Source organism: Myxocyprinus asiaticus, chromosome 40 (genome assembly GCF_019703515.2).
Source record: "Myxocyprinus asiaticus isolate MX2 ecotype Aquarium Trade chromosome 40, UBuf_Myxa_2, whole genome shotgun sequence".
Taxonomy (NCBI): domain Eukaryota; kingdom Metazoa; phylum Chordata; class Actinopteri; order Cypriniformes; family Catostomidae; genus Myxocyprinus; species Myxocyprinus asiaticus.
In genome coordinates, this window is record NC_059383.1 from 10,661,833 (window position 1) to 10,678,385 (window position 16,553).

The 16,553-nt window shown below is 38.6% G+C and overlaps 1 protein-coding gene across 2 annotated transcripts in view; it reads left to right on the forward strand.

The window, feature by feature from the left end:
* The first annotated feature begins 3,982 nt into the window (after positions 1-3,982).
* LOC127431289 (serine/threonine-protein phosphatase 2A 55 kDa regulatory subunit B beta isoform) overlaps positions 3,983-16,553 on the forward strand; it is a 113,656-nt gene continuing 101,085 nt past the window's right edge. The window contains exon 1 of one of the 2 annotated variants that reach the window (XM_051681669.1): positions 3,983-4,204. In XM_051681669.1, coding sequence (XP_051537629.1) covers positions 4,123-4,204 — 82 coding nt within the window. In that variant the 5' untranslated portion in view covers positions 3,983-4,122. The remainder of the gene's footprint in view (positions 4,205-16,553) is intronic. The other variant, XM_051681671.1, reaches the window with a different exon arrangement.

Below are 16,553 nucleotides of genomic sequence, written 5' to 3' on the forward strand. Positions count from 1 at the left end.
CATTTTCAATGCTTTGGCAATTTTCTTATAGCCAATTCCCATTTTGTGAAGCTCAAAAACCTTTTGCCGCACATCAGAACTATATTCTTTAGTCTAACCCACTGTGACTGATGATTAAGGGAATTTGGCATGTGTGTTACCTCATATTTATACCCCTGTGAAACAGAAAGTCATGGTTGAACAATTTCATGTTCCTAGTCACCCAGGCGCACTAAAAAATTTAAAATATGAATGGGAATATTCTTCAGATATATTTTACTCATAAGAATTTCTAGGGGTGCCAATAATTGTGGCCAACGTGTTTTGGAGGAAAATATTTATTTCATAATGAGATATTTCTCCTCTTTTAATTGTTTTACTTCAATTAAAGTTTAGATTTTTGTGATTTTTTTGAATGAAAGATCAAAAGGATAAACCATGCAGATTTTTTTTCACAGCCTTCTTTGCTCATATTTACCAAGGATGCCAATATTTTTGGCCACTACTGTATGTGTCATGCCCCCTTCGTCCTCCTCCACTCCAGCCATCAACTGCTCTAGTTCACCCGCACTCTCATCAGCCACACCTGTTCCCAATCACCTCATCAAGGACTCTATATAAACTCACCTCATTCACTCACTGTTTGTCAAGTTTTGTCTCAGATCACCATTCCTCAGTGTTATTCTTCTTTGTTTTGCCTTTTATAGTGCTCCGTGTTTTCTTTGTAGTTTTGTTTGTCATTAAATACACTGCAATTGGGTTCACTCCAACTCCCGTCTTTGTCTCTCCTTCCATCCAAAGTATGACAGAAGATTAAATCTCCAACAGGAACCCAGCAGAGTGCCTTTTTTATTTGGACCACATTAGCATGTGAGTTAGCTAATGAGGTTGACTTCAATGATGTGGCTCTTCAGTCCACAGCAAAAAAGGTCCTTAATGAGCCTGTCAAATCCCTTATTTCTCATGGCCAAATCATATGGATTCTGGCCCAATTCATTGATTTTGCACAATTGATGAGTGGTTCATCTTTCACAGTGGGAGTGGCTGAGGACCTTGGCACTCCTACAGTGAACACACAGCCAGAGTCAACCTCAGAGACTGTGTCCACGCCGGCCACGAGCCAGTGACCACGCACTCTGATCCTCAGCCGCCTGCTTGGCCCCCTTCTTGGGCCTGCCTCCCTGTCCACTGGATCCCACTCCCTTGGAGGTGCCGGACCCCACCCCCATCTTTGGGCTGCCCCCTTGGTTTCATTAGCTGGTTCTGTTTTTTTGTTTTTGGGGAGTCGGGAGCCGCCCCTTGGAGGATGGGAGGGGGGGTTACTGTCACACCCCTGTCGGTCTCCACCACTCCAGCCATCAACTGCTGTAGTTCACCTGCACTCTTATCAGCCACACCTGTTCCCAATCACCTCATCAAGGACATGCAGTTGGGTTCACTCCAACTCCTCTCTTCATCTCCTATCCAAAGTATGACAATATGACATGGTTTTACTTTGGTCAAAGTTATTATTACACTGACTTATACTGACTAATATTAATAAACATGTACAGTTTATACAGTAGTGAATGATTTTATGGAGCTGCTTGCTGCTTTTTGGTAATATAATTATATGAACATTTTACCATGTAATATGTGCAACATGTGGGACATTGTAATAAAAGGTGTTACTTTTATATTATACTAATGCATATGATAAATCTACATAATTGTATTTAGCAAAAAATTAATGGTCATATCCTCTGCATCCACCCACCCCCACAAGGGATGATCCTATAACTACTACTATAGTGCCCAAGACACTTAAAGGGACAAAATGATTATGTTCTCATTTATCCTCATGTCATCCTCTTTGAAACACAAAATATATTTTTCAGAATGTTCTGGCTGCCGTTTTCCATACAAGTCAAGTTGGCTTATTCTCATTTTCTCTTTAACATGCAGTATAACGAATCTGACACATATTGTACATGTCTCAAGTGAGGGGATGGGGGCTTTTGCACTTCAAAAAGCACCATAAAAGTAGTCCGTGCCGACATGCATACATTCAATTATGGTGCATCAAGATGAGCCACACTTACGTACCAAATAAAGTATGTTTAAATGTAAGAACAGAGATGTCAGAGCTACAATTAACTCCAATAAACTTCAATAAACTTTTCCATAGGGATTTTTTTAAACTACTTTTTTTTTATAACCAAACCAGCTAGCTCCAAGGTGAATCATAACACTACACACTTTGATTGGAAGCAAAAAAGTATTTGAAAATTGGACATAAGACAAAATGTGCATCGCAAATTGCACACTTCTGCACAATTCTATGACATTTTGTAGTGTAAGTAGCTTTAGTAGTATGTTTACACTGAAAATGCAACAAAAAGTGTACTACGAGTACCCGGATGATGAAAAAACACCCCGCATCTTAAATCGCATACTGTCAGAGTATGTACTGTATTTGATGAATGTATTTATCAGCCGGTAAAATAGTACATTATTTAGGTATGCATGCATTGCAAGTAATATGAATAGATTCTGGACATACTTCATCTGGGGACATAGGTATTGACCCATGACCCAAATATATAATGTAATAACCATGAAAATATTCTGCACGAGGTTAGTTTTTTTGCTTTAAAAGCATCATTTGAGCACGAGGAACAACTTTATATCAATTAAAGTTGTGTGAATATGTACATTATTTGAGATATAAGTGTTGGACTGAGGTTGGCTAATGTGCTGAAACAATCAGCAACACATCTTGTGCATTTAAAACGTCACTTCTGTCACTGAGAAACAGCAAATGCTTCCATGTAGTAAAAAGCAGTTAGTAATGTTCAATTTGGAACAGAAGGCTACGACACTTTAAAAATTCATACACTAGATGGCATTAGTCTTATGGAGCTTTTATGCAGCCTTTATGTGCTTTTTGGAGCTTCAAAGTTTGGTCACCATTCAGTTGCATTGTATGGACATTCAGAGCTGAAATATTCTTCCATATATCTTCATTTGTGTTCAAAAGAATAAAGAAAGTCATAAACATCTGGGATGGCATGGTAAGTAAATGAAATAATTTTCGTTTTTGGGTGAACTATGCCTTTAAACAGGATTTTCACTAATAAAGTTGAAATAATGCAGACTGATGGCTTCAGCAGAAGCATATACCATCGATTAACAACATCGGAGCTCACAGTAGGTCTCCATTTAGGTTTATAAGTTAGCCTATTGTTAATAATCAATTCCCAAAATATGTTTAGTATTTCTTAAAGGTGTATTCAGTATTTATTTCCCCCAGTTTTACTCCTAAAGAAATAAACTGTAATTTTGAAACATACAGTATGTATAAAATCATGATCACTCACATGAGATGAGGACTCTAGTCATATCAGTAACCTTATAAAAGCTGTTTTATTTTACATGGGCAGGGATGCTCTCATGGGGGCTGCCATTTTAGAATCACATGACCAGCTGAATACTACTCACTTAATCTCAGTAATGGTCTTGTTATTGGACACTTTCACTCTTGGATTCAATTAATCAGGACTGACTGTAAATGATGAATTTCTACAATGGCATCTGTAACTGAAAACTATTGATTTTGAATGATGTTGCATCCACAACACTAGGTGTCACTGTAAGTACAAGATGACACGAGCAAAAAGGTACTGTGTACCTGTAAATCTGCATCCAGTGCAAATGATGACAGAAGTTTAATTTTCAGGTTAATCCAGTGGTACTGTGCCTGTAATAAGAGCACTGTAAATCAGTCAGGATCAAAGCGTCAGCTAAATTAGACAAGTAAGGGCTGTTTTCTTGAGGTCTCGAAGTTTACACCATGTGACCCGGTGAATTCGAAGTCTGCCAGTAGGCGGACAGATGCGCGCGGCAGGTGCTCCCTTTAAACGAACACCCCACCCACTAGACTGGGGCAAAATAAGCCATCTGCGTGTCCTCCAGCAGCCAGGCGACGGGAGGAGGGTGAAGCATGTTCAAACCGAGCACCACAACACGGATGATGACGAACGGAGATCCGTACTCCTGTGAGACTAGACTGAAGTGACGCTGTGACATCATATCACATTCATGTCTCCGTGTGCTTCACCGAGGACCATATGAAGTGATGCGCAGACCAAACCCAGTCAAAAGATGAAATGCTTCTCCCGGTATCTGCCTTACATCTTCAGATCTCCTCCGAGTACCATCCTCTCCTCCAGCTGTCACACTGAAGGTAAGTGCGCTCAGTTACGAGTTCATATATATGAATGGGGGGATGATTCTAGTGGAATACACAAGCACACATATTCTACTGTAAAGTGCATGGAGTGCTCACTATTTATATTTCACAGTCAGCTGAGCTCACAAAAACACACGTGTTGGAGCGCCTATGATGCTTAACGAAGCTGTCTTGGTTGTCCGTCTTTTATATTTTGATTGTTACACACTGTAGGCAATATTATAGTTCCAATGTGTGTTTGCATGAGTACAGAGAAACAGGGTGAATACAGGTTAAGGGGGGCAATCTGGTAGTCATGTATCATTATGTTTTTATTCTTCCTTTTAAAAAAAGAAGAAATGAAAAAAAAAATAAAAATAAATCACCATTAAGTTGATGCTATTTGTATAAAAACACCAATGGCAAATTATCAGAAACTGTCCCACTTTACCTATATCCACCCTGTACTTAATGAACAACATGTAAACGGGGGAAAATAAACCTAAAAAAAAAAAAAATGTGCTTCATGTGGTTACATCTAAATTAACTGGGTTTTATTCAAGTCAAACATTTTATTTAACATCACTAAATCAACCTGAATACATTAGGTTACACCAAAACTCATTTCAAGGGTTAGATCTGGTAGAAATAGCTCCTTATAGTAATAATGGCACCGAACAACTGCTCAACTTACACCTTGTCATATATTTCTGTTATATATTTCATGTATGATGATAATTATACAGTATATTTAGAGCATGAGAGAATATTTTGTGGTTAAGTGTTTTTAAAACAAGCATACTGAGGTAAACCAGGGCCACCTGTTAATTTTTGTGACCTAACCCAATATGGGGCATGTTGTCACATTTTATGGAATTAGTTGTCACACTGGAACCTGCCAATAAACAGCCTATTATAGATTTTTTTTTTTTTTTAAACACAAAATACATAACACTGTTTAATAAAAGGCAACATACAAAAACTGTCAAACCATTGTTTTGGCCAAAAATATAGTAATTAATAAATTATTTAAATCTATAACATTTAAAACACAGTTGACAATGTGCCCTAATAAAAATGTCAGCCTGATCTCATGAACGTAACGTGACCATGGAAACTTTTTTGCAAAACTAAATGATGTGCTTCATTACACGTTTGGCTGTAGTTCCCCAGTTAAATGTCCAGCAGGGGGCGTCAAAGAGTGAAACGATGTCGTAATCAGACAAGGTTTTTTTATTAGAAGGAGATTTTAATGAGTAAAACGTACCTCCCTTACCTATAACTTTAACCTAAACTTAACCAACAGTGTCCTAAAAGCAAATGAGAGGTAAACAAAACAGACATCCTTACCTTTAACCAACACCTAAACCTAACTGAGAGTGTCCTAAAAGCAAATGCAACATGAACCACATTTTCTGAAGCAACCACTTTTGTCTCACGTGTCAGCTTGTGTGCTTGGCTGTGCTCAAATCACAGTCTTCCAAGTCCAGAGTCAAACACTCTATCGGGTGAGCAACCACGGAAACGAATCACATTGGGATAAGTGTGTAAATGTAGGTGTGTCTGTAATACAAGCCTTACAGTACAATGCGTTAGAGTACAAGTGTTTTGATATCATAACATAGCGGGGGGTGAGTAATAGTGTGAAAAATAAGTGTTTATAAAGTCATAATCAGCCGTTGTAGTCGTGATCTGTGTGAAAGTGAATAAAACGCACAGTTGTTGTAGGGCCTCTAGTGTTCATTTCACTGCAGCAAGTATAAGTCAGTTAGCAAAACTGTAGTTATAGTAACGTTCATTCTACGAGACTAGGTTGCAAATGTCCCCAAATGGACAATTATGAAAAATCCACTTCTCTTGAGAACACATTTAAACCTTTCAGTAAAAATCTGCATCTTCATAATATAGTTGAGCCTTGCATGAATGTATATATGTGTGGTTTTATTGTGTTCACTTGCTTACCCAACAGCTATAGTAAAAATATAATTTTTCTAATTTAAGCTAGGTTTTTGAAACCAATATACAAAACCATTGCTAAAGGAAACACATTTGAGGGTGATTGGACTTTTGACTCAAAACTTTATAGTTACTAAGATACAGCCTTTGTGACTCCTTCCATGTGACAAGTGGCCCCGGTGACAAATTGAGCTATTTTGACCAGTGAACCTCATCTAAGCTGTTATTGCGTTGGGAATGAAATAGTGTTCAAATAGGGGTAAAGGTGATCGTGCACATGATAGGTCCCTTGGAGCATAGGTGCTACCTTTCTAATAAATGTGTCATTTTCATATATCATATGTTGAGTTGATGTTACCTTACCTTTCTGAACTGATTAGGAATTTGAAGATGGCATGTTTGTGTATCACATCTTTATTAGAGCGTTCCACTGCATACATGCATAATTAGATTTATTTCAGATTGATTTGTGGCACATGAATCTATGCTTGAAAACTAGTGCTGTCAGGAGTCTGTTAAAATTGCAACCCATTCAAACAGCAGCCTATATGTTTAGCTATAGAAGCACTAAACTACATTTGCAAAGATGCAGTCTGGCTCATAATTGTCATCTTAGCACTGAATTTGATTTAATTGGCTGTCTGTCCATGTTAAAGGAATAGTCATTATTTACTCACCCTCATGTTGTTCCAAACCCCAAAATGAGGTATTTGTGGGCCAAAACAATGGTTTGACATTTTTGTATGTTACCTGTTCACAAAACAGCAAAAATGCAATGTGTTTTGTGTTTCATAATTGTTTTACTATTTACATTTTGCTTAAGAAACCGATCCATTACAAACTCTGCTCCAACAGCTTCTTTCTTTAGCTGACATATTGGACTTGTAATGCAATACAACACCAGCTATATGTCCTTTTCTCTGATTCTTGTTCTTTCACGTCTCGTTATTCCTTTTCTTTTCAATCTCCCTTTTTTCCGGAGGATGTAAAAATGCTGGTTATCATTACATGCTTCACTGCGATTCCTGCCACTGGTCTGGTGAAATATTTCAGTTCGTTGTCTCTCCACATGCCTGATTCTGTGCTCCTCTCTTACTGCTTTCATCTGTGTTTGCTGCCTAGGCTGCATCGATTGGATCTTGAAAGGTTACAGTTCCCTTGCTGCCGATGATGCATTCTAATACTATGCATGCAAGCCTATTACCAGTTTATATTTGTTTTGAGGACAATCTTTGTGCCAGGGAGTTGTTTTTTATTAGACAACTAGCCTTTGAGCTGCTCTGCTACCCTGGAGTGATACACTTGTGACTCAAATGGGAGACAAAAGAGATAAAAGCAATGTAAAGAGACAGATGTCATCAATTCATCCCACTGCTAGAATCTGTTGAAAGACTGAAGGTCTGCATACCAAGAACAAAACAGAGAATTGAAATCAATCGCTGATGAAAAGTCTATTCACACCAACAGCTAAATTAAGGTGTGGTCACACAAACTGTACCTTAGCACAGCAAAATTCCACGGGTGAAGAAGGCATTGGTGGATGTTGAGCACATGTGAAATAAGAAAAGAAAAACTGCCAAACAGCCTCTTTTTAATGCTGCACAAGTTAAAAAGAAACTCACCGCCAAAATGATATCCTTGTCCACTGTGAATATTCAGTATAGCTGTGTACGAAGCACAGCCCACACAGAGGGCAACTTCCTATTGGTCAATGCAGCAAATTCACCTGTCAAAGTTCTCCAAACTTGAAAACGCCACGTGAAAGCCGCGAGGGGAAATTCTTTGCCACCGGAGGTCCAATGCGCGAAATTCACGATTGCGCAGATTCCCATTGAGATGACTGTATTTCTCCCACGGAATTTCGCTGTGCAAATTCTTAAAAAAAAGCACATAATGATATTTTCAATATTTTATAAAGTATAAATGCTATGAGTTTAAATTAATGCACATACCTCCATTAAAACGAGTCTCCGTTAAACTTCAAAAGGTGATTTTCCAGTATCAAACTAAACAGTTATGAGCATGGTGAGTAACGGTTCCAGAAGCATTTTCACTTCAGTATATCCCTCTAAGATTATATTTTTACTCTACACTGATGCCTAGGATTAGGGTTAGGGTTTGGGATAGGGTGTAAGGTTAATAATATATGCATTCCTGTTGACTGTATTACATCATCTAAAACTAAAAACAACTCACTTTACAACTCTCTTTTGGTGCCACTCTGTGGACATTTCACCCTGAAACTGGAGCTCATATATGCGCATTAATTTAACAACACTTCCAGTGTCTGCCACTGGGGACAGTGATTCAAATTTCAGCAAGCACAGACTGATTTTAGATGAAGATCTTTTGACCTGCTGTCGCCGAATTCACAGTGAGATCTGATCCCTAAAATCTGCAGGTTCAGTTTTCATCTCCCTCATGCCTCATTGAAGATTTAGTCATCACCAGTCAGATTTGACTGCACTGAGACCCCTGGAATAGGCCTAGAAATGCATTATTTTGATTCAAAGTCTTGTTCACACCGAATTTTCACTCTTGGTGTGAATAGACCTTGAGAGTAGAACAAAAAAAAAGTTTAAAGGTGGAAATAAAAATGAAGGAAGGAGAGGAAACAATTGCTAAAGAGGAAACGGGCCTTTGTTGACAGATTTAGGTAGATAAGTTACTGTAGGGCAAACTGGGGAAAAAAAAAGACTGTCTGTCTATCAGAGAATCCCCCAGTGTGTGTTGAGAGAACAAATGTGAGAGACAGAGAGAGCAGTGGATATTGATTGACCTGTGGAGTCTGGTACAAATAGAAAAAAACATGTTTACTCTGGTTTAATTGAATAACAAACATCACAGGTTAAGTTAAGCTCAATCGACAGCATTTGTGGCATAATATTGATTACCACAAAAAATTATTTTAATTTTATTATTTATTTTTTTGTATTTTTTTCTCCCCAATTTGGCATGCCTAATTCCCAGTGCTCACTAGGTCCTCGTGGTGGTGCACACCTTGATTCAGGTGGCGGAGGACGATTCTCAGTTGCCTCCACTTCTGAGTCAGTCAGCCCGCGTATCTTATCACATGGCTTGTTGGGCACGTTACTGCTGAGACTTGGCACGTGTGGAGGCTCACGCTATTCCCGCGATCCCTGTGCACAACTTACCATGCACCCATCGAGAGCGAGAACCACTATATTGTGACCACGAGGAAGGTAACCCACGTGACTCTACCCTAACTAGCAACCGGGCCAAACTGATTGCTTAGGAGGCCTGGCTGGAGTCACTCAGCACACCCTGGATTCGAACTTGCAACTCCAGGGGTGGTAGTCAGCATCTTTGCTTGCTGAGGTACCCAGGCCTCCTTTTTCTTTAAAAAAAGCTAAAAGTTACAGTGAGGCACTTAAAATGAAAGTGAATGGGGCCAATTTTGTTATGTTAATATACTCACTTTTCCAAAAGTATAGCTACAAGACATAAACAGTATGTGTGTTAACAGGATTTTAGTGTGATAAAATCACTTACTAACCTTCTCTGTGCAAAGTTATAGACAATTTTAAAATTTAATTGTCATGACAATGTAATGTCAACAAACCCAAAAACCCTAAAACGACCGTAAAAATGATGATTTAAACAACTTTACAGCTCAATTAATACATTAATTTAACAGAGGAATTAATGTAAGTGCTTTTATAAAATGATAAGCTTCACATTTCTGACTTTAAACCCACCAAAAATTGGCCCCATTAATTTCCATTGTAAGTACCTCACTGTAACCTCTATTTTTAGAGAAAAGGAGGGACTAGTCAAAATAATTTTTTGTGGTAATCAATATTATGCCACAAACGCTTTCGATTGAGCTTAACTTGTATTGAACCCAAAATATTCCTTTACAGCTCAGGGCTGTTAACTGGAAGGTTGCTGGTTTGATGGTGACCCATTATGACTTAAACTTCAGTCTATTCCTGACACAATGCTAGCATATGGCCTCAGAAGACTTGTAATATAGCACACAAGTCATATGGACCAATTTTATGGTGCTTTTTTTTTTTTTTTTTTTTTTTTTTGTGGAGCTTATGGTCCCATGTCATTGCATGCTTTCATCGTATGGAAAAAATCAGCATGATCATTATTCAAAATTTGTCAATAATGTCAGTTAATAAATACATAAAGTTTATTTTTGGGTAAACTCTTCCCAGTACCCCAGGTTGCTCCATGAGGATATAAGTGTTTTGAAAGTTGCTTTAGATAAAAGCGTCTAATAAATGGCTAATTACTGCTTAAAGATGACATCAGGTAGTGGTTATTACAAAGCATGCCACATGTCATGAGCAGAAGCAGAAGAAAGACACTTGTTTCAGGCTTCAGTAAATATACAGTATACATACAGAATATGATATGAGCACAGCAATCACTTGTGACTGATGTCTGGAATGACTGACGCGTGTGTTTCCTGAGCAAATCACAGACTGTTCTATTGGAGCATGTTAACACTTTTTAGTCTGGCACTACTGTAAGTGTATGAAAGAGTGGATGTAACTGGAGTGCAGGAATGTAAGGGAAAATGGGTAAGGGAAATCAGAGAGAACAAGCTGAACCATCTCTGGGTCTGGGACACACTTTAGCGGTGTCAGCAACTGTGAGGAAAATCAGGGCAGCCAAGAGTTTGGATGCAGGTTACAAATAAATAAAAAATAAAAAAAACTTTTATGGACATATCCTGGATCACAAATCATTGATTTGTAGGCTGAAAACAGCTTTTTTTGTGAGCTATTGAGCTTGATTGTTAAAATTCAGTTGCTATTTCTTCTTTACATGCCGTCATATGTCCTGACACCTCATTTAACTTCTGTTCCATCAACCTTCTATTTTACCTCAAGTGCCAAGCTTATTTTCACAGAACATTCTGGAGTATTAGAATCAATCACACACAGATGCTCTCCTCCTGGGATCTGTCACGGAAATCTGGGGCCATTTGTGCAAGTTTATAAGTGTTCATTAGAGGGACATCTTCGACAGTTCTACTGTTTGACAGCCATTCTTTACTATGCTGTTATTCAGACACATTACTTTTTTGATGCAAATCTTATATTCATAATAAATTCAATAAGAGTTTATTCTGTAAACGTGTTTCAATCATAGTTTATGTACATTTCACAGGGGAGTGTATATGTTTTTTTATATGCATTTTGAAGATTTTATTTGCATCTTGGTGATTCCATCCAGCAGTTTTTATGAGAAATCCCAAAATTTGAATAGAAATACTTGGATGGAAACCCAGCTAGTGAGTTGTTTTTCCCACTCTTATAAAAACCTAAAAACCTATTTCCTACTCTCGTAATGTTAACACATTATTTTTGTATGTTAAGTAAGGGATAATGTACAGTCAGCTGGTTGTTATTGCAAAATAAACCCCAATGGTGATCAGGTCTTGTATCAGCCTGAAGGGGTTTATTTTGCAATAACAACCGCCTGACTGTACATTATCCTGCTTATTGCATGGCTGCTAACAAAATGAATAAATACATGGACATATAATATTTATTTGTGATGAAATTATGTAATTATGTGAGAAGAAATAAATCACAGAATAGCTCAACCTCCGGTTGCGTCGGAGTTCTGTTGGTGTTTATTTTGTAATTAATGACTGTCTGACTGCTCATTATCTCACTTATTACACTACTACTTGCTAGATAAATAAATAAATGCACATGAAACATTGATTTGTTGAAATTATTTTATTAGCTTACTTGTAGAGATCTCACAATGTTCCGAGAAGCAGGAAAGATGGCTCACAATACCCGGATGAGCGGTCTGATACATGGGTTTGCGGTTGTTACTGAGCAATATCAGACCGCTAGATGGCGCAACTGACTAATCAGAAAACTGAAAACTTAAACTTTGCCTGCTGCAAGCCCCTCCTCCCCTCGTGTACGGTGGCCGTTCCTCAGCCTCCAAGCGGCCGGCAGCGACTCCTCCGTCCCCCGGCGGACAGCCGTGGCTGCTCCTTTCGGCGGTTGGCAGTGGCGAGGACTCCACAACAGTGCATCCCTCTTCCTCCCCGGATTTCGGCACCAATGTAACAAGGTTTAAAATGGGCAAGGAGGAGGCGGGAGCCGGACGAAGCATCAAAGTAATATTTTAATGAAAACTTAAACAAAAACACTCAAAACCCAAAGACACACACGGCAGCTTCATGTGGCTCTCTCTCTCCCGAACTGCTGCATCCGGCTTGGCTTTATCCCTCTCCTCGATTGATTAGCCCGACTGGGGCCGGCCATGCGCTTTCACGGCCCGGCCCCACCCTCCTCCTCGTCACACTGTGACTCAATATTTCATAATCAGGGTTTTCATTTATACTCCTGTCACAAATGATTACTATTTGAACATCTCAATTGTAAAACAGTGATCAAAAATTATAGCTGAACACTGGGGGCCTGCATAGCTCAGCGAGTAAAGACGCTGACTACCACCCCTGGAGTTGCGAATTCTAATCCAGGGCATGCTGAGTGACTCCAGCCAGGTCTCCTAAGCAACCAAATTGGCCCGGTTGCTAGGGAGGATAGAGTCACATGGGGTAACCTCCTCGTGGTCGCTATAATGTGTGCTTCTCGCTCTCGTTGGGGCACGTGGTGAGTTGTGCGTGGATGCTGCAGAGAATAGCGTGAAGCCTCCACTCGTGCTACGTCTCCGCGGTAATGCGCTCAACAAGCCACATGATAAGATGCGCAGATTGACATGTGCATATGTTAACAAAGTGACACAGAACCCGCAGAAGGAACATATCATTGCTTAATCTCGGTGCTCATGATAGGTCTTTTTTGAATGGTTTAGATGTTATCGCAAAAAAAAAAAAAAAAAAAAAAAATGTCTCTATGGAGAAATTGAATGGGAAACTATATGACATCTTATCATGCATATATAGTTTGATGGGTTGTTTTGAAGTAATCTTGGATTTTTTCATATCTAGCAAGTAGTACTCAGTTGTTAGTTTTGTTTGCTTAGATTTGCTAGTAAGTGACCCAGTGTGAAAAATTCAAGCCACAGTATCCAGTTCAGCAAAAAGGCATCATTATGTAAGCTGTAGATTCAGCTGAGCTGTGATGGAACTGCTGGGTTATTTAATACAGAATGGCATTTCCCTTAGCTGGTGTATGAGGCACATTTAGCCAAGTATCTCCTTTATTACTTTATAAATCCTGTGTCAGTGCTGGCTTTGATAACAAAAAGTCAATGCATCTGGGGCAAAAATGTGTCTTCTATACATATTATGGAAAGAGAAAGAGTCAGGACGTGAGAAAAGCAGACATTGAATATCAATAAGTAATTCAGGTTTCATTATGGAATATATGTATGTACATAAGCCGAGACCCAAAGATGAACTGCAGTCACAAAATTGAATTGTTAATGAAAGCGAAGTTGCATTGTGCACACAGTGCTTATCAAGCATGAAGGAGCAAAGTCATAGTCTTACTGTTTGCTGGAGTCAGAGTTGGCACAATTTTGGCAATTATTAGGGCAAATTCAAGAAGCATTCCTTTCCAATAGTACTGCAGTGGTAGTGAGTTGGGCACTCATTTTAAGTACATACTGTACTGCTACAAGTTACCATCACATAGAGGCTAAAATTTGACTCAAAAAACATGTTACATTTTTCAAGAACTTTAAAAGAATGTATTAACTCAAAAACGTCTGAAAATAAGGCAGAGGCTATTTACACTAAATGGAAAATTTGATACTATTTTCACATTTAATTACTATACTTTTAATTAGTAACACAATAAATAATTAAAACCCACTCAATATGCATCTGACAGTGCAAGATAATATTTGATTTATGTTGTTAATTAACAAGAATTCAGGACAAATGCCTTCTGGCTACATATTAATTTAGTGAAGAACTTAATTTGATGTTCAGTGTATTTGGAATTAAAGGCATAGTTTGTAATACCTAGCTTCTGCTAAGAACAAAATGTAATGTAAAAACTTTCATGTATCTGAAAGAAGAGGTCGACCGATAGTGAATTTTGCCAATACCAATAACTAAGGTGGTGAAAAGTGCAGATAACCGATTAATCGGCCGATATTTAAACAAATAAAAAAAATCGATTGGTAGAATGTTAAAAAAAAGTTTGTTTTGACTTTCCTTAGAATGACGGGCACAGACATAGAGGCTTCAAGAGGCAAAAATAAATAAAATCCCAGATGCAATTTATTGTGCAAACAAAATCCCAGTAATGACCAGAACAAAATGAAGATAACATGGGACTTTTAACTATAAACAAGCCCTAAACCGGGACTCTTAATTTGAAATGATGCAGACTTGGCTCCGTTGCAATGCTGTATATTTAAGTATTTACCAAATTAGGCTTTTTATAGCATATTCACCAGATTAAGGATTTATTATTATTTTTATGTATTTTTTCACAAGAAATGAAGTAGGAGACTTGATGTATGTGCTGACAGGGCACGTTACCATATAGTGCCTTTTTTTTTTTTTTTTTTTTTTTGCAAACCATTGCTTCAATTTAGAACACTTGATTTATCCAACCAAAAAAGTTAGATAAAGTACACTAAAAATATGTATGAATACTGGCAATAATGAAAGGCTGTAGAATGTTCCAGAGGAGGAACACAGAGAAATGATAATAATAAATAAATAAATAAATAAAAAATAAAGTATTGGCAAGAATCGTTGTTGATTTTGCCGATAACCGACTGTTCCAAAAAGCAACTTTCGACACTGATTAATCATTAAAACCGATATATTGGCCTACCTCTATCTGAAAGTTGGCCAGCATCTTGTCTTGTGTAGCCAGACTATTGACTATATTGGGCATAAAGTCTGGTCCACTTTGTAGCTTATTCTAGCAAAGAATGCCCATTTTGGAAGACATAGGCTGCGTTCACACAGTCAGTGTTTAGGATTGACAACCACATTTACTTACAGGTGTATTTCTTGAAATGTCCTGTTCATACAACATCTTATAGTTGTGGCTTGAATACTGTCTGTATGAACAAACAACCGAAGTCAAGCCTGTATTGTAACAGCTGTAACCCATAGTGACAGTGGCTAAAGTAAATATCAAAGATGTCGACGTCTGTAACAACGGCATTGATGGCGTGTTATTAAATAAACAAGTCCAATTGAGGCGTGAATTCATCTATCAGAACATAATTAACAGCCAGCATCTTTGAATGCTTTTTAACCGCGTGCAGAGTGCAGCATTTGTATTGTACGTCTCGTTCTCACGAGCAGCTCCGGTGGAGGACAGTGTCTGGATCTTCGAAAGACACGCAGCTCATTTCTCTGTCTCCATGAGTTAACAAAACCCCACATAAAACACACGAGACACATGCGTGTAAAATGCAGCATGGCTCTCTCACATTATATGACGTGACTGAAAACTAGTTGTTCAGTACTGTTCCATTCACACAGCACAGATTTGCCGAAAAATAGGTTGTGAGCCCTGAAATTTTCCGGGTGTCAGTTCGGTTATAGAATGCAGCTGTCACTCTCATAAATAACTGAACTGTGTGTGAACATAACCACATTAAGCACTCAAATACAGGACTGACAACCGTATCCTGCTGCAGTGTGAACGTGGACATAGTTTGACTGACATCTAAAGTGACCTTCCACAAAAGTGCTCATTGTATCAACTCTGAAAGATATATTTTCCTGTAAATTATTACTAAAATGTTTTTGTAAAGGTGGAAATCCTTCAAGATCGCCTTGGGCTTTGAGTGGTGTAGTAAAAGCAGAACTGTCTTGACAGTCCCTTTGGCTCCTAATGTTTCCGCTTGCTCTCAATGGTTTGGCTGCAGTTGTTACTGATTTTTTGCAGCAGTGCTTGTCTGGTTCTAGTCCCTAAAGGATACTATTGATGCTGGCTCCTGGCTCATACTTCAAACTGGATACTCTTAAATTTTCATTTGCACAGAGACCTAAGGTCTCATTTAGATTGTGAATTCTTGCAGTGGAGTTGTGGAGGTGCCTTACACCTGTCACACGATGTGCAACATTTGCTCAGCTACGTAGTCTGACACTGTTGTGCCAGTGCATCAGTTCCAGTGTGTTTAGACCAGCGGTTATGCAGCCCTGGATTTTTGTAAAAGCTAACAGCAATGACAGTGAAGCAGCACAAGTCCTTGATAAAGCAGTGAGATCAGGATCGGGGTGGAAATGTGGGTCAAAAGGAGTGGGCAGGGGTGAATCAAGGGATTTGGCCAGCATGTATATGCACATCTGGCTGGCATTATATATGCATGAGGAAGTGGCAACCAATGATAGACCGACGTGTTGAAATCAATGGTGGTCTTACATCAGGCAGAGGTTTTGTCTTATGACAGGGCTTTACAATAAGGTCTAGAACAGTGGGCTGCAACCCCCAAAAATGGGTTGGTGGTGTATTCTGAT